We start from the raw sequence: 16,346 nt of genomic DNA on the forward strand, positions 1-16,346 counted from the left end.
GCTCCAGCAATATGATTCTCCTAATTACTCTTCTGATTCTGACTTCAGAGTGAGGCAGACCAGATTCCTTTATACCGGACTGGGAGTCTTCCAGTGCTATCACATTCTATCCAGAAAGCATTTGCAGGTATGGTGGAACCTCCCCATGACAGGGGAGTCTGTCTCTAGCAGCTCCCCCTGGCTGCACACGAGGACCCCAACAGGACTGCCCACCAAACTTTCAGCACACAACACCCATTTATTAAGCATGGGAAACATTTTTCCCTCATTTCCCACCACTCCAGCACAGTACCAACAAGCACCAATACACAATCCCTTTCTTATTCTTGTCTCTCTCTCTCTCTTTTCCTTCCTCTTTGCCTTCACTCCTCCTCCAGCAAGCTTTGTCCACCTCCTCCCAACTCTGGCTGTCCGAATGGAATGAGGCAACCCCTTTTATAGAGCACACGGAAGTGCTCCAGGTGTTTCACAATTTCCTTCCGGGCCATACAACCAGGTGTGGCAGCAGCCCTGCAGAGGAGGGCTCAGCCATTCTCTATACACCCCCCATCGGTGGCCACGGGCCCTGAGAGTGTTGAGGTTCCATGCTTCAACACTGTGGCACCACCGTCAGCCAGGGGGGTTGCCCTCTGTTACCCTAGTGGGGGTATTGTCCCATGCAAGCTCCTTTCCCCGGTCCTTCAGTTACAAAGGCATCCCGGCTAAGTAAGAGTTCTGGCTGTCCATCACGCTCTGAAGAGTATGACAGGGACTGACACATCACAATATTTATATAATGTATATATATGTATGTATATATATCTCTATATATCCATCCATCCATTATCGAACTCGCTATATTCTAACTAGAGGGTGACGGGCGTCTTCTGGAGTCAATCCCAGCCAACACAGGGTGCAAGGCAGGAAACAAACCCCGGGCAGGGTGCCAGCCCACCACAATATCTCTATATATGGGTGTATATATATCTCTGTATATGGGTGTATATATGTATATATGTATGTATATATATATATATATATATATATATATATATATATATATATATATATATATATATATATATATATATATATATATATATAATATATATATACTGGGGCCTCTACTCCTGTTTGGGGTCCTGCTCCCAAGGCGTGCCCCTACAAAGAGGAAGATTTGTGTGCCTATCACAGTCAATGTATTTTTCCCAAAAGTGTTCAATAGGGTTGAGGACATGGCTCATTGTAAGCCACTTGAGTTCCTCTAGAATAAACTCATCAATACATGTCTTTATAAACCTGGCTTTGTGTACAGGGGAACAGTAATGCAGGAACAGAAAAATGCCTTCCCCAAACTGTTGCCACAAAATTGGAAGTACACATTTGTATAAAATGTCTTTGTATGCTGTAGCATTAACAGTACTCTTCACGGAAATGAAGGGGGCTAGCCCAAACTCTGAAAAAATCCCCAGAACTTTAACCCTCTTCCACTAAACTTTACAGTAGGCACTTGTAATCAAGAAGGTTGCCTATCCCCAATTCATCCATCAGAGCCAGATAGTGGACCATAATACATCACTCCAGAATCCAATATTGGTGGACTCTACATCACACCTGCTGACACTTGGCATTGTGCATAGTTGTCTTAGTCTTAAGTGCAGCCTTGCAAACTATTCCATGGTGCTGCCAATGCACAGATCTTAAGCTGATATTGCTTCCAGGGGCAATTTGGTAGTTTGTTGTGAGTAATGCAAAAGAGAATAAGCGATTGTGTTGTGAGTTTGTATGGAATATCACTTTGTGGCTGAGCTGCTGTTGCTCCTAGATGCTTCTACTTCACAATAATAGCACTTATGGTTGACTTGGGTAAATCTAGCAGAGCAGAAATTTCACATACTGTCAATAAGTACAGCTTCTTATACCATCAAAAGGAAATTGGAAGCTGAAGAAAACTCACAAAACTCTTTTGCCCACATATTCTTTGTCTCTCCGCATTACATGTCCATATCACTTCATCCTACTTTCCAGTACTTTCTTAGATATCTCTCCAGTTTTTGTTGTGCCTCTGATTGTCTCATGTCTTATTCTGTCCCTTTTTCTATACCTCACAAATCCATCTCAATACTCTTTTACTGCACTCCATTTTTTGCCCATTTCTCAGCTCCATGCATCATTACTGTTCTTACCAATGTCTTAAAAACCATACTCCTGATACCTTCCTCCAATTGTTCCATCCACAATGCACTCAATGGGATATTTCAGCATCTAATTTTCCATCTTGTGCTACTGCTGATCCTAGATATTCAAATTTATCCACTCTTTTTAATAGTTCTCCCTGCAGGCCAACTTTGGAATCCTCCTCATCATTAAACTATATATATTTTGTCTTCTTTCTATTTATCTCCAATCCTCTATCTTCCAAATCCTTTCTCCATTTTTTCAACTTCCTCTTTTCTGGTGCTACACAGCACAATGTCAACTGCAAAACGCATCCACCAGCAGGACTGGTCTTTTATTCCATGACTAAGCATATCCATAACCAGATCAAAGAGATAAGGACTTCAAGAATATCCCTGGTGCAAACCTATTCAAACTGGTTTTGTAAGAGCATAAAATTAGTTGTTCCTGCATCATTAGTGCTAAAATTAGTCACTTTTGTAATAAGAAGTCTTACTAAAACAGCAATCAAAAGGCTGACCACCACAAATGTATTCTGTTCAGATGAAGCTTCTTTTTCAAGGAATTCAATGCACAGCTGAATAGCTTACTGTTCATCCAACACTTTCTTAAAATATTTTTTATGTCATTTTAATTTCAGTTAGAAAGCTGGTGAAGCAGGGACTAGTGAAGAAGATCTATCCACTGCATGACGTAGTCAAACTGAAAGCCTTTGCTACTCAATGGTACACAGAGATCTCTTTAGCTATACCAACAGGTAAGACTATAAGTAAAATAAGGAAGATAAAACTATAAATGCTTAATAGTTGCTTAAGTAAATATTATAAATTCTGCACATTTGTAAGGTTTGGTGCATATCCTGACTGAAGCAATTAAATATTTAAAAATATAAATAAAATATGTAATAAAAACAGAAAAAAGAAAAGATTCTAAATAACAAAATAATATATACATTCATACATTTTATGAATATGCTTGTTCCATTTTAGGTAGCTGGAGCCTATTCCATCAGCATCATATGTGCTTCAGTATGCCCTGTGTTTTTTTCTGCCTTGCACCTGGAATGGGCACCAGGGGCCTTGTTATAACGCTGTGCGTAGAACTCGCACTATAACATGGCGTAAGCACAAAAGCCCAAATGTGCTTAGGCACAGAAAAATCCAGATGCAGGAATCTGTGCGTACTCCAACTTCCACGTTCTTCTGCTACATAAATCCCGATCAGCGTGAAAAGTAATGCTCGTGCACGCGCTTTATGTAACGCCCCAACTCCTCCCAGAATTACGCCTCTTTGAATATGCAAATGAACATAAATCGCCCTTAAGCTCAGCCTTCTGTGAAAAGACAATGGGAAAAGCACGGGGGAAAATATAAGAATTTCAGCGAATACCAAGTGGAGGGAAAGGAAAAACATACTATTTGTTCAAATAAACCGTGGTATAATCAACAAAAGGAAGTTGATCGAGTGACATAGCGTGTTGGAGAAACTTGAAAGCTCACGTTCACAAAATCGCACAGTGCCAGAAATAAAAAAGAAGTCACATAACAAAGTCACCGTGAAAAGCCGAGTTGTAGCCCACTGTCTGAGTGTCATATGAAAGCTTATTAGGGTACAGAGAAAAAAAGGCACACAGTGGGGAAAAAGCTCGAAATGTCAACTTCAATCTCGACATTTCTACTTTAATCACGTAGTTTATTTTGTCATTAAAGTAGAACATCATAAACTTCATCATAAAATTGTTTAATTAGCCAGTTTCTCAAATCACATTGTAATTAAAGTAGCGCGTTAAATGCTTTGTTTTGTATTTGATCTTCTGTGTGCCTATGTGTGTGAATCACTACTTGCTTCTTAAACCGGCTCTCTTCCTCCAACTGGACACAGAATCCATTACATTCATGATATTACAGCTCACTGAATAACTAAAATACTGAGATGTATACGTGATATAATTTTTATGATTATAGGAGTTAAAGCATGCCATTAAATATGTGTTTCACTTCGATGAAATAATTTATTGCAGCAGTGCTCAGGGGTGGCTCTAGGCTTGTGGTGGCACTGGGCAGAGGAAGAATCGGTGGCTCCTTCGCCCGCCAATGTCAGTAAAGTAGCTTATGCATGGTGGATGGCCACGTCCGTTGCAGACACTGCATAGCCGCCTCGTGCTCATGACACAAGCATTTAACTTTTGCCGAAATTTGTCGCTGCTTTTAGCTGTGTTGTTATTTTCTCTTTCTGTTTTATATTCAATATATATTGGCGTAGCCGTCACTGCAGTCAGTGCTTTTCTTTCCCCAAGTAACCGATCGCCACACAATCAGCTCTGTAATAGAAGTTAAGCCATCTGTAAACTTAGCGCCGATTCTTCAAAACGTTTAAGGAACATTGAAATATCTTCGTAGTACATGTTTAATTATTATATCCTTAATGACACTCCCAGTGAAGAATATAGATTATTTAAATGAAGTTAAAGTTTTATCTGTATAATTTTATAAACATATTTGGCTGCATTTCACCTTAAAAATGATATCATCATCATATGTAAATACGCGCTTTATAAAGTGGCTCAGGTTGTGCGATATTATAACTATAGTGCAAGTTTACAGTGGGGTGATTGTACTTATAAGTACAAACAGTTCTACAAGGTGCAATTGATTGAGTGCATTTAAAGTTCTTGGGATGAAACTGTTTCTGAACCGCGAGGTCTGTACAGGAAAGGCTTTAAAAAGTTTTGCAGTGGCTGAGACAGCATGTACTTGATGCTGTATACCGATAATTCTCTTTCCGATCAGCTGCTGCTGTGATTCACACTCAGATACAGTGATATAAATACTCCGAGTGGTGCAGTGAGAGTAATATGGAAAAAGATGATCCGCTGTGGCAACTCCTAACGGGAGGAGCTAAAAGAAGAAGAAGAAGAAGAAGAAACCATTTTTTGAACCTCATACTGCATCTCATTTGCAAACTCACACCTCTACCAGCTAATACACTAGTATTTTACTTTGCCTTCTAATTGAATGCTGTTCCACCCTCTGCCTGTTTTCTGCCACTCCTTAGAGGATTTTCCCTTTTCCTTAATTGCTAATTCTACTTTAGAATACCATTACAAGTAATGGAAACAAAACATAAAATAAGCAGCAGTTGCCCAGAGAGCATCTGCAGTATTCTCACAGTTTTCATATTTTGTCCATTCTTTCCTTTTACAACATTCTTAGCCAAGTCTGTCTCTCTAGATAACACTGGTCGTTGCTCACTTGTGGGAAGCATTCAGTCCATCCTTGCCACCTTGATCAGAAATATTCAACTCTATTATGTCTAAGTATTACACAATGCTCACCACTCTAGTGGTGACCTAATGTTTTATAATGGATACTTACTATTAAGCAAACCTGCCTATGCTGTGTGCTTCTGTCCATTCATCTCTTTGGTGATTTCCCTCATTTTTGTTAGTGAGGCAACAACAACAGAATGAAAGCACAACACACATACTACAGTGAATCCCACCTACCCTACCAACACTTTCTTTTGACAAGATGTCTTCTAGGTGAAGTTTCCTGAGTCACTCTCTTGCTACTTATAGAAGCTTTCATCTCTGCTTGCACTGGTTTTTAACATCTTTTTATTATGAAATTATTCTAGGCAAGCACTTTTTGTGGCAAGACTCTATCCAACTCCTCCTTGAAACTTCCTTTCTGTCTCCCTGCACCTCTCCCTGCCACTCCTCTGTGAACTTGTTGTGTTAAACTGATCAGACTCCAAGTCACACCTTTTCTTTTCTCATATGCTTCTATCTCTCAAACCAAGATGCACAAATGGCAAAGAGCTACCTGAGGCATGTAACCTACAGGATATAAGCAAGTTAAGTCTCCTGAAGTCTGCTGTGTCTTTATGGTCTGTAACAACATTATTAACAGCTCATTTCCTTCTGCAGAGCTAGTTTGTTATACATGCAAAATATACACACTCATGTTTTGGGATGAATTAAGTACTTTTAAGTCACAGAGTTGCTTATTTTGGAACTATAGCTGTGTTTTTCCCAAAATTATCAAAGTACTGCAGCTTCAGCTCAAAAAAATGGGATTCAACAAAAGCCTGACGCGCAGAAATGATTCCACAGACAAAGTATCATTTTTTAAAGTTTAGTTAAGTTTTAAAGTAAAACAGTTTACACAAAAATAAGGAAATTAAAATAGCAAAAAAATAAAAATTAATGTTAAGAAAAGTTCAATTCTAAGCTTAATCTTGTTACATCTCAAATCGTTACTATTTACTTAACATTTCTGAACCATTTCAAAACGGTCAGAAAACTGTATGCTTATCCCATTTCTAAACTTAAAATGGGTCTTTTAAGTCCCTCTTTACTGGGTCCTGTTCTAAACAAAACAGCTTTTATCACACTGTTTCTCAGTTATAGTAAGAAGGTTTTATCTCTTGCTAACTATAGGGGGAAAAGACTATACCAAGTTATGACTATGAAAGGAATTTATATTCTTTTCAAATTAAGCAAACATTAATACGAGTTTAACTCAAACCTTTAACTTTCTAAGATTGGCTCTTACATTTCCGGCCCCTAATTGGCTATGCAGGAGCGGAGACAATTACTATACTTTACTTCAATATGAGCCAATAACTTTTATATTAACTATTCTTTTCAAATCATTAGCAATAACACTGCAAACAAACATTTTAAAAATTTCATATTTCAAACATTGGCTGTTTCTTGAAGTAGGCACAGTTTATTCACGGGTCTGTCCAGTGTGCTGGTTTTGGTTTGCACAAAAACTCTTCTGACTGCACCTTTGGCATCTGGCATTGCCTTGATAACTCGACCCAATACCCAGGAATTGCGAGGTGAAGCTTTATCTACAATTAGAACAATGTCCCCTAGTTCAAAATTTCTTCTTGGTGCAAGCCATTTTTGACGTTTTTGAAGTATTGGCAAATACTCTTTTGTCCATCTTTTCCAAAACAAGTCAGCCATGTATTGAATTTGTTTCCAGCGTCTTCTTGGGTATGGTTCATTTTCTGAAATAAGTTTAGGTGGTATTTCAGGTTTTGTCTTCAATAATAACAGGTGATTGGGTGTGAGTGATTCCAAATCATTTGGGTCATCTGATGCTTTCGTAAGGGGTCTGTTATTGAGTATTGATTCCACTCTACACATCATTGTAGGAAGGTTTTCGTCAGCGAGTGTTTGTTGGTTTAATGTTGAATTTAAAATCTTTCTTATGCTTCTGATTTGTCGTTCCCATACTCCACCTTGGTGAGAGGCTGATGGTGGATTAAAAATCTATTTGATTTGTTCTTGCATCATAGCGTCACTGATTTTTTTGTGTTCCAATTTTTTAATAGCTTCTCGTAGCTCTCTTTCTGCTCCAACGAAATTTGTTCCATTGTCTGAGCGCATGATTTTAACTTGTCCCCTTCTATCCGTAAATCGGAGTATGGCTTGGATACAAGAATCACTGTCTAAGCTATGTGCGATCTCTATGTGCGCAACTCTGGTTGTTAGACATGTGAAGATTACTCCGTACCTCTTGACTAGACTTCTTCCTCTTTTGACTAGGAAGGGGCCAAAATAATCAACTCCAACATTAGTGAACGGTGGTTGGTTTGATGCTAGGTGATCTTCTGGCAAATCTGCCATTTTTTGCTCACCTACTTTCACATTGTATCTTCTGCATGTTGTGCACTTTGAAATTATTTTTCTGATAGCTGAATTTGCTTGAGGTATCCAGCATTTCTGGCGAAGTTGTGCGAGCACATAGTTGTGCCCACAATGACAGATTCGTTTATGAATGTGCTGCAATATGAGAGAAGCAACATGTGAATGCTTGTGTAGAATTGCGGGATGTTTAGCTTCTTCAGGCATTGCAGCTTTATAGAGTTTTCCTCCTACTCTTAGTATTCCTTCTTGTATGATCGGGTCTAGTTTATAGATTTGACTGTTCTTTTTAACACAAGTCTTTTTCTTTAAAGCTTTTAATTCTTCTGGAAATTCTTGCTGTTGAATTAGATGGATAAGCTCTGTTTCAGCATTAACTAAGTCATCTAGAGAAATTAGACATGGTTTTAAAGTCTATTTATACTTTTTCATGTGCTTTGTGATGAGTGATTTTTGTTCTTCTGGAATACCTTTAGTCTGACTGGCTTCTCAGTGCAAATTGTTACTGTACTGCCGAGGTCTATAAAGGCGTATGTTTCTACATACCTTTCACTTTTCTTAGATTTTACTTTAACAGGAACTACTTGAAGTGCAAATTCTTCTCCGGCCCCAGTAAGGGTACAAGTTCCAGTCTCGGTTTCCATTTCTGTAGATGTTACCTCACTAGCTGTAGCTTTAGATGCTGCTCCGTTGTCCTTTTTAATGTGCAGGATATGTGGGTGCTGTAAGGAACATGTCTGACATTTCATTCTTTCATTACAGTTCTTACCTAGATTACCCTGTTTGAGACAGCGAAAACATAAACCTTTAGATTTTAAAAAGTCAATTCTTTCTTTATGTGGCAGTTCTTTGATTTTTTTACATTCAGCAAGGATATGTTGGTTGCTACAAAAGGCACAATGTTTTTTAAAGGCATAAGTGCCTGTGACAGACCTCTTGATTAATGTGTCCTGAGTTTCCTTTTCAGCATCTTCTGTGATATTTGTGGCAAAGGTATTTCCCTTTTTTAGACTAAAATTCATAGAAGGCTTTCCTTTGTCATTCCTCTCTGCCTTTTCTATATATTTGTAACTTTGTATAGCCTTGCTATGTATTGAATGAGAGGCGTTCTGTGCTTGTGTGTGTAAGAAGTTTATTAAATCATTAAATTTTACGTCTCTTTTTTCTTTTCTCTCAGTACTGCAAGCAACTGATAACCACTCTCGTTTCAGTTCATATGGAAGTTTTGAAACGACAATATAGTAGGTTTTCAGCAGTTGTCGTGCTTTTTGATAACCCTCTTCAGGCGAAAGTCCGATACAGGATTGAATGAGTTCGTGAGGGCAACCTCTAGTGTATTGTTCTAGAAAATGCAGTTTATCTTGTTCATTTTCAAACGCTTTGTCCACAGCATAATCAAAAGCCCTAATGAACGATGAATACGTCAGAGGATGACCATTAAATATTGGTACTTCTGTACGTGGCGCTGGGGGTTTAATTTGTTTCTCCCACTGATGAGCTAACAGATTTGTAGCTTCGACAACCACCCTTTGGCTTTCAGCTTGATTCTGAAGTACTGTATATCAATAAGACCGGGTCCATATAATGGTGGCTGTCCTCAGGCAGTTAATGACTGAACCTGCCTTTCAGACTCTAATTTATCTAATCTTTTTAGAATTCTGTCAAGTGTCGATTGTTCAATCAGCACTGCTGTAGAAGGTGATGATGTGGCTGCGGTTTTCTGAGCATCAAGTTTAACATCAAGAGTACGTTTTAATTGAGGTGACGTCTTTCGTTTTTTTGACTTTGAACGAACCCGTTCTTGAAATTGCATCTCTTCGAACTGATTAACTAGCTGTTCATCAGCTCTATGTGCTAACAGTATATTTGCGTCTTCCAGCCATGCCGTAGTAGCGACAGTGAATTCATTCCATTTCTTAAAGCTTTCGGCGAATGTCGTTTTCTGTTTCTGAATCGCTCCCTCCTTATTTAACGTAGAAAGTAGCTTTTCATATAGTTATTCTAGCTCTCTGTGCGTTGCATGAAAATCTTCAAATCTTTTAGCCACTATTAAGCGGTTTTCTGGAATGTTTTTAAGACTTTCAATCTCCGCTATGAACACGGAAAGCTTATCTTCCCTCTGACTTATGTGATCTTTAAGATCTCTAATTATATTTTCTGACTTCGAGTCTGAACTGAACTGAAAGCTTAATCTTGTTACATCTCAAATCGTTACTATTTACTTAACATTTCTGAACCATTTCAAAACAGTCAGAAAACTGTATGCTTATCCCATTTCTAAACTTAAAATGGGTCTTTCAAGTCCCTCTTTACTGGGTCCTGTTCTAAACAAAACAGCTATTATCACACTGTTTCTCAGTTATAGTAAGAAGGTTCTATCTCTTGCTAACTATAGGGGGAAAAGACTATACCAAGTTATGACTATGAAAGGAATTTATATTCTATTCAAATTAAGCAAACATTAATACGAGTTTAACTCAAACCTTTAACTTTCTAAGATTGGCTCTTACAGGAACAGTGTATGAAGTTTTTTTTTTTTTTTATTTTTTTTTATTTCTATGCAGATGACATCCACTCTTACTTTGGTACTCCAATAGCTTTCTACTTCAGTTTCCTGGTGTTTTACACTTGGTCAATGGTGCCTCCTGCAGTGATGGGCGGACTTCTTTATCTAATGCCTTGGGACTCCTTGATTGGCTACATCACACTGGCTATTTTTAATGTGATTTGGTCTACAGTAGTATTAGAATTATGGAAACGTAGAAGTGCAGAACTGGCTTATAACTGGGGAACCCTGCTGCTTAAGAGTAACTTTGAAGAACCTCGACCCAGCTATTGGGGGCCTTTAGGGAAAAACCCTGTTACAAGACGGCAAGAACCTTATTATCCCAGTTGGAAAAGAAAAGTTCGGATGTGGCTGGTGTCTGGGCCTCTAGTTTGTGCATTACTGGGACTTTCAGTAATTGGAATGGTTGCTTTCTTCTGGTTTGAGCGTCTGATGAAGTATTACTACAAACAGACTCCTTGCTTTCTCACACTACCTCTCATCTACCTACCGTCTATAGTGCATACACTCTACACTGATCTGATGAATAGATTCTACAAAGGCGTTGCAGAAAGACTCACAGAATGGGGTAAGCAGTGTTTTCAAGAATTATATTCATGTTTTCATGTGTTCTTTTAAGGAAATAGAATGCCACATTAAAAAAATGTTATTAGGTACTTTAATAATCTTTTGGCACATAAAACAAATCTGTTAACATCTCCAGTGAAAATTTTCTCATCTGTCCTTATGACTGACATGGTGAAAAACTGAAGATGTACAATGCTTCATATAACATTCTTCATATTTCCATGAAGGAAAGCTGCCTGTGTTAAACTGTAAAGCTCAACTGTCATATGTTTTATATCACATTCTAGAAATTACAATGATGTGTACAATATTTTTCAATGGTTATGAGGTTTAGTCAATAAATAATAAAGATGTATACTCTCTTTTGTTTCTACATGCCCACAATTTGGTGTTAAATGCTAAAATTAATATTATTCACAGTTAGCCTTTTTTGTACCTGTACCTCATTCCTAATAAATTGAAAAATTTGAAAATACCACATTTTTCAGTTAATTTACTACTAAAGGTATAATCTATAGTGTATGTAATGATGCCAGGATGGGCCTGGTCTCGTCTTTTGCTGGTGATTAGATAGACAAATAGACAGACAGACTGACTAACTGACTGTATTTGTCCCCAAGGGACAAATATAAAAAAATATAATAAATATATAAAAAAAAAATAATAAACAATCAACAACTCCCAAAAATCACATAATAAGTTCTGGCTTGAACAACAGAGAGGTGCTGCTTTGAATTAGAGGCTTGTATGTGGCAATAAGTTGGTCAGATGTACCACAGGTTTTCATTTAAGGGCATTTACATTTGAATACAGCAGTTTGTAGTAAAGGAAAAGAAATTTTATTTTAGTTTGCCCAGACAGAGACAGTCATAATAATGTGGGAAAGGAGCAGAAACTTAACTTGGTTATCAACTATTGGTCTTGCCTTCAGCAATTACATAATTACATAATTCTATAAGGCTCCTACTTTATTTAACTTACCTTTCTCTGTTGCAGGAGGTACATCTATATCAAGGTAATTGAAGCACACTCATTTTAAGAAACAGTATAATACAATTTATTTATAAACAAAAGGATTATAGAAATATGCTAACTGCATTTATATATTGATATGCTAGGGGGCTTTGCCCCCTGGTCTCTTCACTCGCCCACCCCCTACACCCAGGGCGCGCTACGCGCCAGCCACTTCACGTATCTGCTGCTCGTATTGTGAAGAGGGGGGCTGAACACACGCTAAGGAGATGCGGTCAGATCAGCTGCTGGCTTGCTGCTGCTGCTGCCGCTGTGCTGCATGATTTGCATGTCACGCAGCACTTTGAAAATTTAAAACATTTAAAAGCCTGTACAGCAGCTGTCCTTTCGTCTCACTGCCTTGTCTCGCAGGACGTTAAAACGTTTCCGAGAAAATGACATCTCATCTCCTTCCAAGCCCTCCAAGATTTTTTTTTATAATAGAGAGATAAAATACGACACTTGCTGACTAGACAGACAAACATGACATGGAACGATTGGCGGTTTACTTTCTATTTAGAGTTCTTACTTATCTTGACACAGACAGTTTTACTATATCAAGTCTTTAAAGGTGATGTCTAATGTTGTGTGGAGTTGCTGCTTTGATGCTTCTCTGGGTTCAAGTGGGGAATTCATCTTGCATTTCTCTTTGCTGCATGGTTCTTAGTTTGTTGTGTGCAGTGTTTTCCTCAGTTAGGCCCTTTGCTGTGTTTGTCTACAATGTCACAGGAAAAAGCATTACTTTTTTAGCACAAGTGTTTAGATGTTAACTTCATTTCTTGAAGTGATGGCTGCCTGTTTAGCCTTCAGACAGGTTCATTGTTTAGTTTGGCAAGCTGGATATCAGATCTCAGGTTCACATGGAGAAGAATGTGTCTGCTTTAGTGCCCCAAAGAAGAGTGGCTCATAGCTTTTTAGTTTCAGAGTGCCGGTGTAAGAGGTTTTCAGTCATTTTAAAGAGTGAGAGTTGAGCTCCTGTGGGAGTTCCCGAAGAATTACCATGAGAGAGCCACCTAAGAGAACTGAAGAGCATCTTTAGGTTGGTGCAGCAGATTTTAAGGTAACTTATAACGTCTCCTGATTGGATTACAGTCATTTTCAGTTACAAAATAATTGTCTTCTCATAGGCAAGTTCTTCTGTCCAACAGATTGTGATTCCTTGAATTATAGGTTTTGATTCTTGCTTGAGTCCATTTTGCGCCTTGTGGCTCAAGAAGTTTTCAGCAGATGGGGGGTTCTGCAGTGGTATATTGACTAGTCTCTTACACGTTTATTATCAGATGAACAGGCAGATACTGGTACGAAGAACCTGGTGTGCCACTAAAGCCTAGCAGAATGGGCAATGTCTGCTTTGTCCTGCAAGGTCCAGCTTGTTGTGTCCATAAAAGCAACATGCCATTAAAAGTTTATTCTATCCAGAGCTCCCTGGCTGAAGTCACCAGCATTCAGAATGACTCATCTTAACAGGGTTGATAACAGAATGAATGAGTTTAAAATAAGCATTAATAGGATGATACAACCCCCTCCTAGTCAACAGTGTGGATCAATTCAGATCAGATTTCAAAGTGTGGATCACACATTTCAGCTTTAATTGTAATGTGCTCTTTTTTACTGCTTCTCATTGACATAAATCTCCAAATCCCCACCTTCCTTTTCTACTTCATTTAATCATATCAGATGCATTCCATTAGCATTAAATATCATCTATAATAGGATATTTTAGCCATTCTTTTGCAGTACCTGAAATGCCACAGTACCTGAATTTGCCATAACTCTCCATGAGTTATGTACATCACTTCTTTCAACTTAAAAAGTGTTCAGACTTTTGCTGGGTAGTAACAGAAAGGTATCTGTTGTATAGCTTTGCTATAGATTCACAGCAGTAACTGACATGTCCTCATATAGATAGAATGTCCTTAACCCTTGTGTACATGGAAATTTCAACAAACACTACTACATACCATGTGGGCTTTAGAGACCTGGCATAGTTTTATGTAATAAAATAACGGTACCTTTCCAAACATGTTTTGTAACCTGTTCCCTGAACATTTTTTAAAACTAATTTTTAATACTAAACTATTTTTAATTTCTAATATTTATATACTAATTACACAATCATTGTGTGGTACTCAGCACAATAATCCCAGACCACAGTTACATGTTTGTGATCATTGTAATGAGGCTCCTAAGACACTATGCAGCAATCAATTGTTATGCAGTCCAGTTATAGTAAACATATGTGGCACCTTCTGTGTTTTTGTCCAATTTTTCTTGTGTAAGAAACTTTTTCAGGTGATGCAACTCGTGCTGTTTCACTCTGTGCAGCTACTACAGCTGCTTGACTTCTAACTTTCAATTTCCTACTTCTCATCTGAGCTCTGCCCTTCTACAATTCCCTGCTCAGAACATTCAGGATCTTATGGCATCAGAAGTTGTTTGTCTCCCCACTGCATGCCTCACAGTCTCTTTCTGACTTGTCATCTGATGGCAATGACAGGGACTCTTTCAAAGGCTTCCTATGCTGTTAAGTGGTCAGTGGCACTTCTTTTTTATGTTTTATCTCTCTAAACTCATCATTAATACCTAGAGAATGGGCAACACTATAGAAGCGGAGCTGTAATGACACCTTCTGTATTTGTTGTCCACTTTTGCTTCTGTAACAATCTACTTCAGATGATATGACTTGTTCTGCTTCACTCTGTGCAGATGCTGGTTGCTTGCCCCCTTAACATTCATTATCCTCTTCCTTGTCTGAGATCAGCCCCTCGACAGTTTATTGAGTTAAATATAGAAATATCTGGCTTATCTGGATTTTTGACAAGCAGGCCCTTCTCAATTGGCTTTTAGGAATTTAAATCACATGTCAGTTTTGTGTAGTTACACCAACTCAATTGGACAACTGAGTTTTCTTCACTGCCCTAACTTAATATTTTTATGCACTGGTTTTTTGGCTAATGAAAAGTAAATTTATTTAAATCAGGAGACATGAACACTATTCCCACATGGTACTGTTAACAAACATTCAACATCACAGGCAGCTAACCTAATATAGCTTCTATGTCGGTAATTTCTTAGATTGAATATTTTCCTGAAAAACACATAATTAAAAATTGTTTAAGACTCTGTATTTATTCCATTAAAACAAGTATTCACTTACAAGTACATTTATAGATCTTATTTTTTTGCTGTTAAACACAAGTGGGCAGCGCTCTACCACCCATAGTGGATTAAACAGCTATGTTTAATACGGTGCTAACATTATATAATAGGCAATGGATTCTAAACAGAGAATATAGTTGATTACTTAGCTGATTTGTGTACTGTAAAATGTATTTAACAGCATTTAAACTGTATCTTTTAGAGAATCATCGAGTGGAGTCTTCATTTCAAAATTTTTACACACTTAAAATTATTGTGGTAAGTGTTAATTGACATTTTTCTTTTGATTTCTCTTCTTTATATTGAAGTAACAGAAATCCATCCATCCATTTTCCAACCTGTTGAATCCGAACACAAGGTCACGGGGGTCTGCTGGAGTCAATCCCAGCCAACACAGGGCGCATGGAAGGGACCAGTTCTGGGCAGGGCACCAACCCACCGCAGAACACACCAGGGACAATTTAGAGCTGCCAATCCATCTAACCTGCATGTCTTTGGACTGTGGGAGGAAACCGGAGTACCTGGAGGAAACCCGCGCAGACACGGGGAGAACATGCAAACTCTTTACAGGGAGGACCTTGGAAGCGAACCCGGGTCTGTAACGGAAATAAAATTAATGAATTACTAAAATACATTTTATACACATTAATGTGCCTTAAACTCTGCAATTTTTACAGCAAACATCATAAAATTATATATTAAAAAATTATAATACTTATAAAATAATTATAATAATTATTATATCCTGCGAAAGTCTGAAACTTTATGAGATGTAAGTCATAGTTTCTTAAAGAAATTACATATTGCAGCTGTAAAATTGCTGGCAACTTTTACTTTTGGCCCATCCTTAGTTTAATAGTCCTTCCCTAACTACTAATGCAAAAAATCCTAAAAAGAGAAAGTTGTGTCTTTAATCCAATATATGATTGGTGTATTGGCCTGCTGCCTTCTTCATTAAGGAAAACACGAATATTTGAAACATTGCAACCATGTCCAAACATGCTGGTACAAACATCCAAGGTGGTGCTTTGGTAACATCACCATAATAACAATAACATTCAAAAGCCACAGAAAAGGATTCCAAAAATGTAAATTATTCAACAGAATACAGTGAAAATGACAACACATTCAGACAGTGAATAATGAAACTGTATTATCATCAATATGTACTGTAGCTATATCTCTACCAGGTTCCCAAAGTGAATCAGCTACTAAGATGGCAAA

At 37.9% G+C, this 16,346-nt stretch overlaps 1 protein-coding gene across 2 annotated transcripts in view; it reads left to right on the forward strand.

Moving 5' to 3' along the window:
• ano10b (anoctamin 10b) overlaps nucleotides 1-16,346 on the forward strand; it is a 62,454-nt gene that overhangs the window by 37,277 nt on the left and 8,831 nt on the right. Inside the window, exons 5-7 of one of the 2 annotated variants that reach the window (XM_039763822.1) lie at nucleotides 2,798-2,914; nucleotides 10,384-10,953; nucleotides 15,325-15,380. In XM_039763822.1, the coding sequence (XP_039619756.1) occupies nucleotides 2,798-2,914; nucleotides 10,384-10,953; nucleotides 15,325-15,380 (743 nt within the window). The remainder of the gene's footprint in view (nucleotides 1-2,797; nucleotides 2,915-10,383; nucleotides 10,954-15,324; nucleotides 15,381-16,346) is intronic. The other variant, XM_039763823.1, reaches the window with a different exon arrangement.

Source organism: Polypterus senegalus, chromosome 9 (assembly GCF_016835505.1).
Source record: "Polypterus senegalus isolate Bchr_013 chromosome 9, ASM1683550v1, whole genome shotgun sequence".
Taxonomy (NCBI): Eukaryota; Metazoa; Chordata; class Cladistia; order Polypteriformes; family Polypteridae; genus Polypterus; species Polypterus senegalus.